The sequence below is a fragment of the Ylistrum balloti genome, unplaced genomic scaffold, assembly GCF_031769215.1.
Source record: "Ylistrum balloti isolate Yb309-2 unplaced genomic scaffold, AGI_CSIRO_Ybal_v1 Utg369956, whole genome shotgun sequence".
Taxonomy (NCBI): domain Eukaryota; kingdom Metazoa; phylum Mollusca; class Bivalvia; order Pectinida; family Pectinidae; genus Ylistrum; species Ylistrum balloti.
The window spans coordinates 113,956-131,630 of NW_026782056.1; the positions used below are offsets into that span (position 1 = coordinate 113,956).

The window sequence follows — 17,675 nt, forward strand, 5'->3', positions numbered from 1 at the left end:
TTTCATATATATTTCTATTAATATGTATAACATTCTGATGGAACGATTCTTGTTTTTTCCTGCAAGTCTTGATCAGATTGACGTGTACTTCAGACCCACTGTTTTCCAATCGTAAAATACAACCTTTAAGACAGCTGTAATATAGACTATCTCGCGTCAACATTATATTCACACCTTTTGTTAAGGTAAAATTACTATTCTCAAATAGCCATGTTATCTCTAGACCACTTTGGAACCACTGGAGGAGCTCCTACGTGTATCTTAATGCCCATCCACCAGCATTACATGATAAACAGAACTAATTACATAGAGATGAACATGCAGATACGTAAATGTTTAAATCATATCTTATTTCATAGACCGGACCATCATACTTCCGCGTAAGCAATAGCAGGCTTTCCTTCTAAGATGACCAAGCGAATGGCAAATTCTCGTTTACTGAAAGGTAGTCTCGATGCCAGTATTTTTCTATACTCTCGTCTCAGCGTCTAGCTATCCAAGATCAGCATAAATTTCTACTAACTTTAACATAAGAAGTCACCCGATAAAATGATGCATGGCTTTCAAGATTTTGACAAATCATTGAACCAACTGTGGGTTTTTTTCCAATATCTGCATCCTTGTGAACCGCTGATGTTCGTAATACCTCGAAGCGTTTTTAAGTAATTTAACGGAAGGATAAATGTCGACAGTTATGATGGTCGGGATATTGGATATTTTGTGTTGGCGAAGGAGATAAGATATCATGTGATGCTGATTTGATAGTCGTAGGATTTTCATTTCAGAACTGTTATTAAAAAGCTGTAGAAAAAGCAATAGTCATGCCACTGTTCGATTGTCATGTTGCTAAGAATTAGAGTAACTGATCCTAGTGTGAGGTGAGGAGTTTCAATAGCATGGCTCTTATGAGGTCGACACTCGGTCTTGGGAGAATCTTATTTCCAATGTAAATCTTAGCTGTGTATTTCATGAAAAGAAAACACAAATACTGGGATGTCGAAATGTACTTACTTCATATGGTAGTAAAGGCATGGCTCAAAACTGTAAAGGTGTACGTTACCTAGGAAATCTGGATACTGTTATATACTCCATGCTGTATGTATATATGACACTGGTTTGACGATGCTCAATTACTGGTCTACTAATTGTAAGGATAGAACAAAAATAACTGATATGTCAACATGGGGATATGTACATGTATGCAAGGATTACAAAGTTTTAATTTTGTATGATTTTGAGTGATTGTGTTGATTCATTTAATGATTAATATTATAAAGTTCCAGGTGACTCTGTTATACACGTTGAGGGAGAAGGCATGTAAAGGTTTTGTCTGCCGGCTAATTCCTAATTAATCAAATTGATTTAACAACATATTTGTAAAATGAAATGAAGTTTTTACATCATTTAGAAACAATAGCCAAGGACAAAATCATATCTTAACACAATGACAGAAACCTGTACTACACTATTTGATTCGGAAGCACTATTGCTATCCGAAGCCATCTATCACTGTTGTAATTTACAAAATATATCTTATGTTCTATATATATTAAACCGCTGTCAATATTTTGCTCGTAATATTTGCAGTATTTCTATTTAGGTTCTTTTCCTTTATTTAATATCCATTTCAGTTTTTATTTCTCTGGGACACAATGGGATCTGGGGTTTACTAGCTTTACACAGTGGTGAGACCGCAAGATATCGGTTATAGCAACTTTAAATAGGCATTTAAAATGCTGATGACTTAATTGTGAAAAAAATTCAGATAGTTTCGTCAGGAGAACACATGTAAATATGGATAACAACCGTAACGGCGAGAAACGCAAACAACTTTCATATCATCACAAGAAACATTGGCAAGAAAGAAATACTGCCGTCACAATACACGACAACACACTGTTATATATTGTTGACAGTATATGAAACCAACAGCCCGATACTTTTACCTAACACTTGATATTGATGGCTTTCTACGTTGTCATAGTTTTATAACCCAACCTCAAACGGTAGAATTTATTCCGATCAGAACTCTGTAAAAGTGAGTCTTGGTATGAGAACAATAATACTTTCTGCTCTTACGTTAATATCGCTGTGTTGTACAGTCAAGAATGGTCACTGTAAAGAGTAAGAGCCTTCGTGTGAAGTGATTGACCCCTCCTCAAACAGGATTGTCGTCTAGCAATTGCAAATGAGAGGTTTCTCAGGCACAGAAGGAGGAGAAATATCGACTCTTGTAGATTACTCAAATGTACTTGATAGCTGAAGCGCTTCTATGATCCGGAATAATTATAATCATTTCCCAAACCCGGTATTGAGGAGAAATTATTTCTCACATAACTGGTGGTAGCCAGTCACAAATGCCCCGAAACATAACACTGATGATCAACATAAGCTTTGCCGACATGTCCTGTAATATTTATGTCTTTAGGTGATTGCAAAAGCACATTCGTGAGACGAAAGCATGAGTAGTCATTAGCTTGATAAAGTATGCTAACAGTATCTTTATAAGAAGGCATGAGGGATCGCCTCTCAAATCAGCTCAATGCAAAGAGAATGATAATTAATTAGTATACATGTACGTGAAAAACAACACGTGTTGGATTACGCTCCCGTTGAATATCTGATTTATTTATTGATGTGCAATTTTGAGATTCAAATCGTGACGGTTGATGTTTACTTTATGTGATGTCTGTTTTTGTTTTTTGTTGTTGTTTTTTTTTTTCATTTGAATGCTTTTCAGCATGCATGGTAAATAGAAATTTTGAACAAAATGCTAGTCCATGAAGGCTTTATTTTTATTTAATGGATAACATTTGGCGCGTTTTTCAGAAATTTGGTCTTTTTCTTAACTTGAAATGCGTCATGGTCACAACCATTTATTTATCATTGTTGTCAAGGCTGTAATAATAGATTCTGTTAACTAGTTTCAGGTCAAGGTTTTCTCCTTACTTGTTTCTGGGTGAAAATATGTACAACAATGATAAGGAACTCAGAGTATAACGGACTTAATCTTACACGGAACACAAACATTTTCCTATTCAAATGACGTGTTCATACCATGACATATACATGTATACTTTTGTAGTGATTTTTCGTTGCGCCTGAAAATTGTATCGTTAAACGTCATCTGTTGTAGTTCTAATACATTACAAACGATAGCACAACCCGTGCCGGCGAATTCTCCCCTAGGACGTCACGTCGCTCTATATAGCTGATACTAAATTGTACATTGATTCCGTTTTTCGTGCTACAGAAGTAAACAGTATTGACGTATAACATATCAAATTAACTGATCAATGCCTGTTGATTTGTATAAATTCTCGGAAAATTACACTAAGCAACGCCGATATGTTGACAGGCCATGCGTAATGTGACACCGAGCGTAAATTTTAGAACATCACCAATCAACACATCAGCTTGCTCTGAGACTCGCCCCCGGACGTGTCGTTGAATCAAAACAAGTCAAGAAAAAACAATTATAGCACCATAATCATAATCCAAACTCAACATATATAAAACTAGGGTAAGCTATGAACAAAAGAAAGATTAACGCGCAGACTCTCAAAAATGACAAGAAAAATACGACCAGGTGTTCCGAAAGAACAAACGCCTGCTTCATTGCCGACACCCGTCTTGTAAATCTTGGTCAATCCAAGTAAGTAATGTCAAGTTATCAAATGAGAACAATGTATACAACAACGGAACCAACAAGCAAGCTAACTAGCATCTAACAAGCCCAGCTTCTTATCGCACAAAGAAACGTAATATTTCTCAATGAGGTCAGTACGGCGACCATAAAACGTCCCCATGATTTCAATCAACCTTCATCTTTTGAACCATTGTTTACGAGCTTGTCCATCAGTTGACGAAAATCGTGATAACTTGATCAGATCCTTCAATATCGAATCAACTGTAGCATGTAAATACCATAGGTTGGAGATGCACGAATATTGCTATTCAGAAATTGAAAATTCACAATAGGGAAAATTAAGTCATCACGTTTATCATTCAGCTTGGTGGAAAGCTGTCCATGTTGGTTTCGTTGTAGGAATTGGAAGTCTTTTTAATAAAAAAAAAAAGCTACAGTATAGTTTATAACCATATATTTATACCGCAATTCAAATTTCTTTGAGAAGAACGCTCTCATAACAAGAAAACGAAGGCGTTCCTTCAATATAGAATGGGATATGGTGGTGTTCAGGGTGGAAAAATCAAATGTTCTTACAGGAGAAATGTTTTTTTAAAGAGGGTGTTGAAGATTGGTTCAAAGCTCTTTGGATTTCTTCAAACATCAGGATGATGACAAATCGTGATAAGCTGTGACGTTGGGCGGAGCTGGATTAAAAGACAAGTTCAAGTACGTAAAGTACGTAGGAGTTAAACTAAAGGAAACACCAGTGAAGTAAAGTGTATACTTTGATAGCGTTTAGAATACAAGGGATGTATTGGAGCCATGGAATCATTTTTATTGCTTCACCCTTTCGTGCAGGAGGTCAATTCAAATCGTGATTTAATGAAATAATTTAAATCCATAAAACTTATGAGCTGCTTTGTTCTCACGTTTAAAAACAATTAACACTTAATATGATTCATGCTTTATGGCATTATATTTAAACAAAAGAAAATCAAATCGTCGGCATCAGGAAATGTCAATTGATATTAAGATATTGGTTGTACATTCTTGTATGACTTATTCGTGAAGTTTGGCAGGCTTGCTTGATTTCATTATGTGTTGAACTCAAGTAGGCGTATATCCACAGTTACTTTTGTGTGATACTGTACACTGTATTTACCAGAAACAATGGCACTATGCCTTCATAGGTAGTGGTAGATAGCGTCAAACTTAACATTCCAAAAATGTGTTGAATTCTCTCGTAAATTAATAAAAAAACTAACATTACCACCCAAAGAAATTTAATAATTTTCCCTTAGCAGCAGAAAATCACTTTCGTATTCTGAAATTCATTTATAACTACAAATTACTGCAATGGAAATCTGACAATGTTCTTTGGAGAGATATTGTATGAGATATCATCTCCAATAGTCGCTTTGCTATGTGCACTTTAAGAGAATTTAGAAACATTTCTATGCAAAAGAAATTGAAAATCAAATTGATTTTCCCCAAGAAATGGTTTTATATCTTGCAACTGGAGTCTTATGGAGCATATGCAGAAATAGAACTTGCTGAACGCATATTAAATTCCCATTCATACACGTTATTATCACCCGAGTGCTTGAATTTCATGCTGAACGGTCGGAAATGTCAAGGGTTGTACGGGGCGTTCTGTAAGGTAATCTATTAATGAAACGGACTTTCTTAATTGATTTTGTAATGCTTCTAATTTAATCTATACAGAAAAAAATATTACGCAGCACTCGCACAGCTAATTGAAGTGAATCATAGATTTATCTAGAACATATATACAACCGAGAAGATAAAAAAAAAAGTGCTGTTTACTTTATACTTAGCACTATCATTGAAGTTTTCAATAATCGACGAAAAACCATTATTTTTGTCATTGTTTATTATTCAATTGCGAAATAAACAGGGTATGATTAGGAGAAAATTTAATATAAAAGTAAAATTTATATTGCCTTTTTGAGTTATTGTGTTTAGTTGTGTCATTTCATCACAAACAGTTTTGGTTACCATTCAGCCATCACTTATCCGGTTGTATCGCTAGAAATGTCAACACTACTCCTGAAAATCTATTGATTATCATAACACATCTGGTTGTTCCACTATCAAATCGCTGTTCTGGTTATCTCAATAGTTAAATCACTAAACCGCTTGTAGTATCATTACGTCGTCTTTAATTCGATATTGCTACCATCTACCTGTAATCTGTTTGTTTCAGCATGAAGATGACATTTCCATTAGCCATACACAACTTATCCGGCTGTACTACCATGAAAGCACAGTTAATCCGTTCTTTCTACTAGCAATAGACCACTTATCCAGTTGTACAATCACCGATCTTACCATACCGATCTTTCTGCAAGTTGTTCATCACTTATGCATTTGTACCTTCATGCGGCTGCCTTTAATCCAATCTTTGTACTATATATCCACCACTAGTCAGGGTTTTTTATATATAAATCGGTCACACTATTGTATAAGGAAAACATATTTGCTGACTGATCTGTTTGAAGAAATCTCTATCTAGTCAGTCATCCACTACAACACTTGTAAAACATAATGATTGGACCCTATTACACAGGTTAGATGAAAACAGATTTTGTGGTGTTTAACTAGACATTAACAGATATTAACTATCTGTTTGGAGTTCCTGTTCGAAGACAGAGACAAGAATGTCGCATGGCATAGTAGTTGATACAAACTTATTATTCACTTATTATCCCCCGCGGCGGGGGTATTCATATGTGTTCCGTCCGTCTTTCCGTCCGTCTTTCCGTCTTACCGTCCGTCACTCTGAGAAATCTTTCTGCACATTATCTCATGAAGGAATGATAAGATTTTTAGAAAATTTGCTCTGTAGAATTATTACCGTAATTCCTTGTTCAGGTTCGATTATCGGCAAATCATATGTACATTTTATGAGACTGCTGTGACCTGATTGGCTGATATCTTTCGGCACCTTAACTGAATACTTTCCGCACGTTATCTTTTGAAGGAACAAATTAACTATGATGAGACTTTCCTGGTAGAATTACCGTAACCCCTTATTCAAGTGTGATTATTGGCAGATTTTGCGTTCATTTAATGCAGTGACCTGATTGGCTGATATCTTTTCCAGTTTTCCATGTTGCCCACTTTAAATGTATATATATTTGACAAATGAACATGGGCAGGGGATCTTGATGGCTATGTCCTTGGTCATACTTACAATGAGACCAATTTATCTTTTTTTTTCATTCATCACAATGAAGTACAGAAAATTGCCTACCGACAATGTGAATGTATATTTATTTAATATATGTGAACGGAATTTAGCGCAAACACGAATCAAATCACCTTGCAAAATTAAGCATTTACAGAAATACCCTCCTCTGTTAGTGCAATGATTTCTTTTTTTTTTATGACTCAAATTTCTATGGTTTGATGGATATCTCACCAACGTCATGAAATCGACTACTATTTTTCGTTTCTAATTTGCATTGCCTTTTATATAGATTTATATTCGATCCCCGAAAAATGAAAAAAATAATAAGATCATAAAAACCTCAAAGATTACAATTTAAAAGGACTTGTAACACATACAACAAACATAACTATTTCAGAGATTAAAATTGATTGAATACTTGGTTAATACCATATATTTATACAATGAACATTTTCATCGTTTGTGCCTTATAGTGATTTCACCTTACTCACCACTGTTGAAGATAGTTCATCGATAACACTGACTGATTTGAAATAGTTTACTAATTTAATTGATATTGAACTGGATGTCATTAGTTATCTAACACACAACGTGTTGCTTTGCCTCTCGTCTTGTACTAGATCGTGCTTACATACGGTATCTATGCTTGTCAACAAACAATGGCTATTACTGCTGTACAAGGCCGTTCTGTCACGAAAATCCATAGCTCCCTAATCATTAAATCATTATGCTTTCCATCCAAATGGTATTTTCTATCTAATGCTCTCTTCAAAGATACTGGGCTAGGCTAGAGCCTCGATACGCTGTAGTTACCGAACATTATCATTCGATTTCTCACGTTTATTTGGTATCTTTATAAGAATAGACAACACTGATGTTTCAATGCTAGATCATCTAAGTTAGAAAAAAAAAAAGATGTCCGACACGTCACGTTATTACCAATCACCAAAATGTATCTTGACAATGTCTCATGGATTGTGGAGGGTAAGGATTAGTCAATCACGAATATTTATTTGTATTTCGAATACTAATAGATAACTTCAAATGATTTCGTAGAGAAACCCAAAATGTATAAGGAGATTAGGCAATGTGTTCCGGAATGGTAAGCTCCTTCTGCTTCATCAACCGACACCCGCCATGTAAATATTGGTCAGTTCAAGTATGTAATGTTACGTTCTCAGGTAAGAGCAATGTTATAAAATCATATTTGATCTCTCGTTGAAAGCAATTGATCATTAACGTTTCACTGAAAGCACACACAGAAAGTATTTCTTCTAAAAATGATTCATTTTTTATGTGTAATAAATAATGGCAATTTCTCGAAAGCACCTGTGTCTGTGAGGACGATGTCATTATGAATTTATAATAAATTATATCTCTGTTCAGTTGTGGGAAACGTTGAATAAGCTTTTAATGCTTGTCGTACTTTATGCTAAAATATCTACGAATCAAAGAGATGATAAGTGATTAAATATAGAGTTATGCTGTCAGTTGTGATTCTTATCACGTTTTGATCAATAAGCTCAAATTAGCGGAGGTGATATATAGATGTTTGTACTACACTCCCGTAAGGATGTCATTGGCCATATGCTGACATTGACTGTCTCTATATGCTAATTTGCTGTATCAATTCGAAGCATGATGTGTTTCTATTTACACAAGGGACACTGAAACAATCCAATAAGACTAGCTGGTATTTATTTTTGGATCCTAGTCATACTTCTCCGAGTTACAATGATTTACCCTGTGTTTGCAGATAGTGACCCAATGTTAATACGTATATCGAATTGATCATACCAAACATTCTGCAATCTATAAAGAAATGTGGTTGTCTTCATTTCAGGATAACGCTTTTGTGTTAATTACTCTAATGTGATGAATCATTTGTATCAATACAACTTTTTAAATATATATATTATATAATCAATTTGAACTGCATATCTATATTTTTTAAGCTTCTAATGGTCCTAACTGGCAAATAAGGTTAATCTTCGTTGGGCTAACGAACGTAAGTGAATATCACTTCCAATATATATTTAGAAGTAGACACAACATAGCGAAATAATAACTTGGACTCGTCAGTTAATCAAGGGATTTAAAGTATTTATGAGGAAACCTTAATTGGTCGAAATAAAAGACAAAAACTAAATGAAGAGATGCAATAACACAACCATAAAAGGATTTTCGTAAATCTCGATATCGAATAAATAAAAAAAATGGAAACATCATGTCAAATTTTCTTTTGTGCCCAAGCTTCCATTATCTGGTCATATCATGTCATAACACGAATCATTTGAGTAATGCTGTCACAAAAGCTTACAGTAGTGCTATATGTATTAACAGGAGTTCTTTAAAGGTTGTAATAGAGTGGTCTGTATTATTAGTATGGATACTTTGTCTAATAGGGTCACTGAATTTTGAAACAAGAAATCATGCTTACAATGCAAGTAAGTTTACCGATTGCTATATTGTTTTGTAACGATTCCTTTAGGAGAGAGAATGTACATTTCAGGACACTTCATTACAAACTCTTGTCGAATGCAATCAATGCAGAGCTTGTGTATTATATATGAAATAGATGTTACCCACTGGTTATTGCTTGCTGTACACATTTTGCCGTGCCTTATTATCGAGTGATGATGGTTTGTGTATTCTGATTTCCTAGTGTCATTCATGAACATCTGATCTGGTGTTTTACAGGCAAGTTGGCACTGACTTAGACGGCTAACCCAGGACATCAACAAAACCAGCACACATCACGGCAGAGAACAGTGGTACTCATCGACATACAGAAAAGACGGACACCGGGATACGTCGTTACAAGAACGATTCTTCCCTCAACCCTACGACACAGAGTGGTCATACTGAGCACACGCATTCTAACATTCACAGAAAAACCTCAATTCCAACTTTTGGTACAGACGTTCTTGATCTTTGTTCTCAGCATGACCTATTTAGTTACCTGAAAAAAAAAAACCAATAAGGTCTGACCATTGAATCATTATAGACAATTATGCATATTAGGTTTACTTATTATGGTTAAATGATTACGACCCTGCTGTGTTTATACCTAGCTAGTGTGTCGGGGTAATTAGAAAGTGAGTCGATGGTATGTTAACAAGATGTCGCTCTATATATCAAGAATCTAAAGAGTGTCCAGATTATCAAGCACACGCTACTTGTTTTACACAACACATTCATTGGAAAACCTTTTGTGTACTATATCCTCGGATGTGACAGCAGCTTCTGGTGACACCATTATCAAATGGACTAGTAAACACGTATTAATCCTACGTCATTTCGCTGGGAAATAAATCGGAAACCTTTTTTTCGCGTCTTAAGTTGAAATTACACAGCGGAAATACGTTATATGTAAAAGCTTTGTGGGTGATGAGATAAATTGCAGTCCTATTGAAGGGTATTAGACGGACATTAGTGTACAACTTTGGGGAATCTGTGTCAAGAACTGCAATTTATAGCGTGTTATACCGAGAGACTCTTACTTACTTTCAAACGCATTTGATGGAATTCCTGATGATCAGATCGATAACGAGGTCATTCTGACGGATTTCACAGTTTGAAAATACCACTCGTTTACAGTATGCGTGTAGTTCGCGTGACTGTCTTAATTCTTTAACATACAACATTTGCAATGGACATTGTACGGAACCTCAGAAAAATCTGTGATCCTGACGATATTCGGTCGTTATATATCAGATAAAGACAGTAAAGAGACAATAAAAATATGGGATCATTGTTATGTCTAACATGAAGCTATAAATAAACCCGGAATAAAGTAGGACTCTTCTGTAAGTGAGTGGTGCCAAGGGTCATCAATGAGAAGAAGTGAAAACGAGCACACGTCTATGTGGGCTTCATTTACACATACATCAACAGGACAATATAAACATTAGACAAATTAGCAGGTAAATTCCCAATAATCGATCGTGGAATTATACAGGAAGGACGTGCTTGCATATTTGATTTCACAAAACGGATACGCTCCCAGAAGAGAATGGATTGTTTGGCGTCATAGCGTCAAGGCTACTGAACTGACTGGCTCATTTCAGGGAACTTATATTTTATCATATAGACTATCATCAATCGATCAGATAGTAGATTGATTATAGGTGAGGAGTTAGTTAAAGACACCATTAGTCCAGTTGCAAATTACAACATACTTATTAAGTATGTTCTAGATAGTACCATATTAAATCTAGGGTTTTCACTAAATGAAACTCATTTTTGCGGATGTTTATAGTGGATTGTGCTTTAATTACAAACATATTTAATGTAATTTCTTACCTTTATTCTGCTAAATTCTGAAAGAAAACCAGATCTCATCAGCTGGTCGGTGACTTGTATAGCCGGATTACTGAAGTAGCGTGTTCAAGTTGAACGGCAGAATAACGACTTCGCCCAGGACACCAGACAGTACATATATATATGTGTGTGTACATGCATTACATGGTATTTTAAGATATTGAAGTTTAGCTTGGAAAATACGTGTCATCAACAATCGACTATAACAGACTTGTCTGCAAAACATGATATGTAACAATAACAACAGTGAGTTTCCAACACAAACATTTGGCGTTCCATATTGATATATTCTAGATAATTTATTTCCGTTGAATTTTGTGGTCTCTTGTGGTAACTTCGATAGACACAACAAAATGGCAAACAATTTCAGCAACTTTTCATTCCCACCGAATACAAATTGGGAAGGATACGTTACTTCAGTGTTTCTGTCGTTCTTGATCGTCCTGACACTTGTAGGAAACATGTATGTCGTGGTCGCCATTTTTATCTATAAACCACTGAGGAGCGTACAGAACTTCTTTGTTATTTCCCTGTCTGTTGCCGACATGGCTGTAGCTATACTAGTCATGCCATTCCATATCTCTAACATATTATTCAACGAATGGATTTACGGATTTGCATTTTGTGACCTGTGGCTGACTTTTGACATTTTATTGTGTACGGCGTCGATTTTAAATATATGTGTCATTGCTTTGGATCGCTATTTTGCCATACATGACCCGTTGAACTATGCCGCTAAAAGGACTATAAAGCGTGTATTGTTTATGATAGTGGCAGCCTGGGTCACGAGCGCCGCCATTTCCGTGCCACCATTATTTGGATGGAGTGATAAAACACACGGTAGTTTGCTCGATCCTGAAAGTGGAGAGTGTCATCTGACAGAGGAAAAGGGTTTCGTCATATACTCAGCGTGTGGTTCATTCTATATTCCACTTGCCATAATGTCCTTTGTTTATCTGAAAATATTTTTGGCAACAAGGAAACGTCTCCGAGAAAGAGCGAAGGCGTCTGCTGCCACAAAACTCTCTTGCATGTCTGGAACCCGACCTAGCCCAAATATCAGCAGTGATCCCGCGTCCGAAGCAAGCAATGAACAAGTTGTGAAAGAAAATAAACACTTAAAGGCCAAGTCTAAAACAGTGACTGCGAGCGACCCTAGCGGATCCTCTGGGGAAACTCGTGTGTACTTAGCCGTTAATAACAACCAAGTATCAGCTCAAAAAATATCCAGTTTCTTCGAACAAAAACAGCGGATTTCCCTCTCCAAGGAACGGCGGGCAGCTCGGATCCTTGGGTTCATCATGGGTGCATTCATTTTTTGTTGGCTTCCATTTTTTCTGTATTATGTAATCATGCCCTTTTGTCCGAGCTGTATGAAGGATGGTACTGCCACCGTTGAAATGTTTGTGGTGGTTCTCGGATACGTCAACTCCAGTCTTAACCCAATCATATACACAGTTTTCAATAACGACTTCCAGAAGGCGTTCCAGTATATTTATGTCAATAAATTAAGATGTAAAAGTTCACGATCGACAACAACGATAAAGATTAATGGTCAAACAATGGTATAAATTTCTGGGTGACTGTAAATCCCTAGTGCGTTCAAATATAAGTTTTCAAAATGAGATGACATTTGTGTTCTATTGCATCAATCGTTTTTTACAATCCTTTTTTTCCTGAATGACTTAAGTAATCATTTTAATTTGCATTAGCAATACAATTGTTGTTAAGACCATTTAAATGTGCATTCGTTATTCACCTATTTGTGCTAATGGTTTGTATTTCATTTACTGGTATCTTACATCAGATTTAGTCAAATGTTAATAAGCATCATTCATTACTTTTTATAAGTACAGCTTTCTTATTATTCTACGTGTTTATAAGAACTCGACAATGCTCCTAGAATATCCTCATTTTATATATTGAAACTGGATATTGTTCCCTGAAGTGTTCCTTTCTTGCTAAGAAGAACTCAACTCTGCCCTGTGACATATCTGTATCCCTCCATTGTTTATGAGAACTCAACACTGCTTCTGGATGACCCATGAATTGTTTATAAAAAGTTGGCATTGCCCCTCAAAGTCCCCCCCCTCTCCATTGTTGTTGAGAAATCGATATTGCCCGTTGTGTAGTATCCATAAATTGTTTATAAGAACTCGAGACTTTCCCTGAAGTATCGCTTCGCTGTTTAAAAGAACTAGGTACTGCCGCCGAAATATCCCTTTTCTGTTAAAAGGAACATATTAATCTATTGTTTGTGAGACCTTGGTTATATCTTATATCCCATTTGTTTAAAAGGTGTATGGTCCTGACCCATGTTTTTTAATGCCAGTGTTTGTATTTAAGGAAAAAGTATATCTCTGTGTCTTATATTTTTTTCTAATTGTTAGTATGTGTCAGTGTGTTTTTAATAGTTAACATCATTATGCATATGGTAAAATATCACTTTAAAAGCATTAATATCATTAGGCAGCCGCACACTGACAGACCTGTATGACATGAGATGTCGACAATAATGGCCAAACACACAGCTTATCCTTTTTCGCACTGAGCGCTATGCAAGATATTTTTTATGAAATATTAAGTAAATGTGTTCAGCGTGAATTTTTTCTCAAATCTTTCCATTCTACCAATTATCATGTTGCAAACTTGCTTGATCATTGTCAACTTGTGCATGATTATTAATATCATTGTTAGCTTTATGATCATAAACGAAAATTGTCCCTACTTCTATTGTTTTCAATTGTACATTTTAATTGGATATGTCATATTTATATATACGTTTTGTCTTTATTTACTTCATTGATTTTTCACATCTTGTAAAAGAATTGTTTAGTTAGAATTCTATGTATAACATATAATTGAATCGTGGTTTAATATTTGGATTAATTTTTCATTTGACGTGTATATATCTCTTATGTAGGAGTTCCATTTTATCAGAAATACTGTAGTATGACTTGTTTTTTACTACACCGATGTGTAGTCGATAATTGTTGATGTGGAAATAAATATAGATGTGTTTCAAATTACCCAATCGTGCCTGTAGTTTTTCAACCCACAATAAGGTTCCATTGAAATATTGACCAGCAAATTATCTGTACACTACAAAGAAATCGATAACCAACACAATTTCAAATCCATATTTTTAATTGAATGGATTGCAAAGGATTATGAATAAACTACATATCATGTACATGTCATAATAAAAATAGCATTTATATGGCACTTGATTACATTATCCGTGTTCGCTAAAAACACTTTGCGTCTTGACCACCTCACGTCTTATCTTTTAATTATTCAATGATACATTTTTTTCATTTTGTTCAATAGAAAACAAGTGAATTACATCTTTTAATATAACTTAGAATTAGACACACTGAAGTCAGCCGATGAATCAATCTTCGTCATTACTTCTCTCTACCTAGGCAGGAGTGAGAAATTTTTTTGCGTACCCTACACTGACTACTTCATTACCAGAGATCTTTACCACCAACACCAAGGAATGTAATCTAAATGTTTTATTCAGTTCGATTTTAATGTATCTATGTATTCAACGTTCACCACATAATTTGGTAGATATCCCCATACATTTTAATAGATCTATGTTTTCAACGTTCACCACGTAATTTGGTAGATATTTCCATACATTTTGATATATCTATGTATTCAACGTTCACCACATTACGTAAAACATAAACAGGGCTTCTGAATTTGATTCTTGTTTTTATATTGCTTTATATTGCACAACAAATTAGTCATCAACCAAAGACAATTATTAAAGACTCGACAAGCAACTATCCTTGCATTTTCAAGTTTTTTGTAATGTGAAAATGATATCCCCTATTTCTTTCCCACTTTGAAAATTCGCCCTTCAGCTACGGTGTTATAATTGTACATGCCGTTCCCACTGCATGATTCGTAAAGAGACGATTAAATTTGGAACAAAAACATTATTTGTTCAAAACAACCATTTTTTCGTGTTCCCATTGATCATATTGGCGTTTGACTTTCAGGCCTTGGTTTCTAACCCATGGTCAGAACATACCAGTCTTTAGATAATGTAGTTACTACTCCATTCTTAACGTTAAGTATTGTGGCACAGCGACGAGTGACTTTTTCCGTATTCAGTATCGAATCAAAAGGCATTTCTCTGTATTTTAGAATCTTAAACTTCAATTTTTTTTTTACTATTATTATTATTAGTTGGTTATTGCCGTACTGTAGGTAAGCATGCCAGTATACAAAAAATGATAGATTAAGGCGTGGTTTATTACATAGAAGGTGAATGTTAAGAGATAATGAAGATTAGAATTGATTGTGAGGCGAACCGATCCGAGTTTTCTCGAGAGGAATACTTGATGTATCAACACGTCCTTTAAAGGTCGACTTTCTAAACCCTGACAATCAATGCTAACACAAAAAAAATAAGGTTACCGGCTTGGTAAGAGCCCAGATCTAATGTCTTGCCATCCATAAAGCTTTTCAAGAAATGTCATCCTGCTGTGAAAAACGTCTAGATTTACATAATATACCGGTACAATAACACGTTTCCGTTGTTTAACCATGCATATTTTTGACAATACCCCAAAGATGACGACCTGATACTTACATGCTTGGGTGTCTGATACGATGTACGTGGGAAATGTTACTATACACCAAAAAAGGACGTATTGCTTACTTTGATAGATTGCATAATGATCAGTCAAGGCAATCTCAAGCTACAAGGGGGATAGTGATGTTTTCCCGTGCGCTTTAGTATTGTCTTTGGAAATCCAAGGTAGATGAAAATAACATACTGAACAAACTGCAAATGTAATTGCCTGGAACAACTGGTCGCTGGAACAGTTTTTATCGCAGCATGAAATTAGAACTGGCGACTGCTTGATTGTGGTTAGTTCCGTTGTTGTATGCCTTGTTCTCATTTAAGAGCGCGACATTTCTTACTTGGATTGACTAAGATTAACATGGCGATTGATACAGAAGACGATTATTCTTCCGGAAAACTCATTCTCTTTGTACTAGATGTAAATCTTTCTTTCGTTTATATTTGCCCTATGTTTATTGAATTTGATTTTAAATCATGATGATGTTGACACTTTGTTCCAATAGTTTTAATATTTGGATAAGTCTAAATTATATTTCTAATCAGTTACTATTCATTTAGTTGTCTTCCATTTTTTTCCGTATTTTACATGCCATGTTATTCGATTAGAGTATCAGCTCAGCATAAACATGTGAAAAATCGAAATTTATTGAATTATGGGTTCAGTGTATCTTCCTACCACGAGAGAGACGAAGCAACTGTATGGTGCACTTTAATCCATGATTTGACTTTAATGTAATTTCAAGTTTGTCTTTCGCAGAAAGTATGCGACTTTGTTTCTACCTTTTCAACATATCACAGACCGGAACTAAATTGCTTTAATAACTTGGACAACTGTTTCATGATATCATTTCTAACACAAGATCAATATTTCAAAAGAGATTTTACTAACAATCATACTAAAATTAGTAGATTGCTACATGTGTGGCGATTGATGTTACTTAGATTAATAGACAGCTACATGTGGGGTGATTACTGTTACTAAGATTAGTAGACACATGTGTGGCGATTACTGTTACTAAGATTAGTAGATAGCTACATGTGGGGTGATTACTGTTACTAAGATTAGTAGACACATGTGTGGCGATTACTGTTACTAAGATTAGTAGATAGCTACATGTGTGGTGATTAATGTTACTTAGATCAATAGACAGCTACATGTGGGGTGATTAATGTTACTTAGATCAATAGACAGCTACATGTGGGGTGATTACTGTTACTAAGATTAGTAGATAGCTACATGTGTGGTGATTAATGTTACTTAGATCAATAGACAGCTACATGTGGGGTGATTACTGTTACTAAGATTAGTACAGACATGTGTGGCGATTACTGTTACTAAGATTAGTAGATAGCTACATGTGTGACGTTAATGTTACTAAGATTAGCAGACAGCTACATGTGGGACGATTACTGTTACTAAGATTAGTAGATAGCTATATACAGGAGCTGTACGGAATCATTTAGTAATAAGTATTATAATAATTAATATAATACAGCTAGTGAAATCTTTCAGATTTTTCTATGTATTCCAAGACACAGAAGAGAATAAAACATTAGCATGAGCACTTAAGTCAATGTCACCCTTTGTAAAGAGATTAATATCAATTTTGATATTACTAATTTCACTAAATTTGTCTTTCATTGACGTATTTCGGACAAGTAAAGAAAAAGTGACCTACATCTTCAATATAATCACCCCAAATACAATTTGGATTATCAGGTAGATGATCCATAAACAAATCATAGTTAAGTTGGCTTGCATTGTTACGTAGTTGACATGGTATCATATTGTATTTCCTTGAACCACCATACTTAAAAATGTTGCTACAATCACACGGATTGAAAGAAAGTGTACTTCATGTTTTAATTGTCTTAATGATGTCATTTGTAGGAAATTACTG

General features: G+C 35.1%; 1 protein-coding gene across 1 annotated transcript in view; it reads left to right on the forward strand.

Moving 5' to 3' along the window:
• The window catches only part of LOC132547461 (tyramine/octopamine receptor-like), a 31,842-nt gene extending 17,918 nt beyond the window's left edge, over positions 1–13,924 (forward strand). The window contains exon 2 of the mRNA XM_060211217.1: positions 9,546–13,924. Coding sequence (XP_060067200.1) covers positions 11,522–12,739 — 1,218 coding nt within the window. The 5' untranslated portion in view covers positions 9,546–11,521 and the 3' untranslated portion in view covers positions 12,740–13,924. The remainder of the gene's footprint in view (positions 1–9,545) is intronic.
• Positions 13,925–17,675: the final 3,751 nt, after the last annotated feature.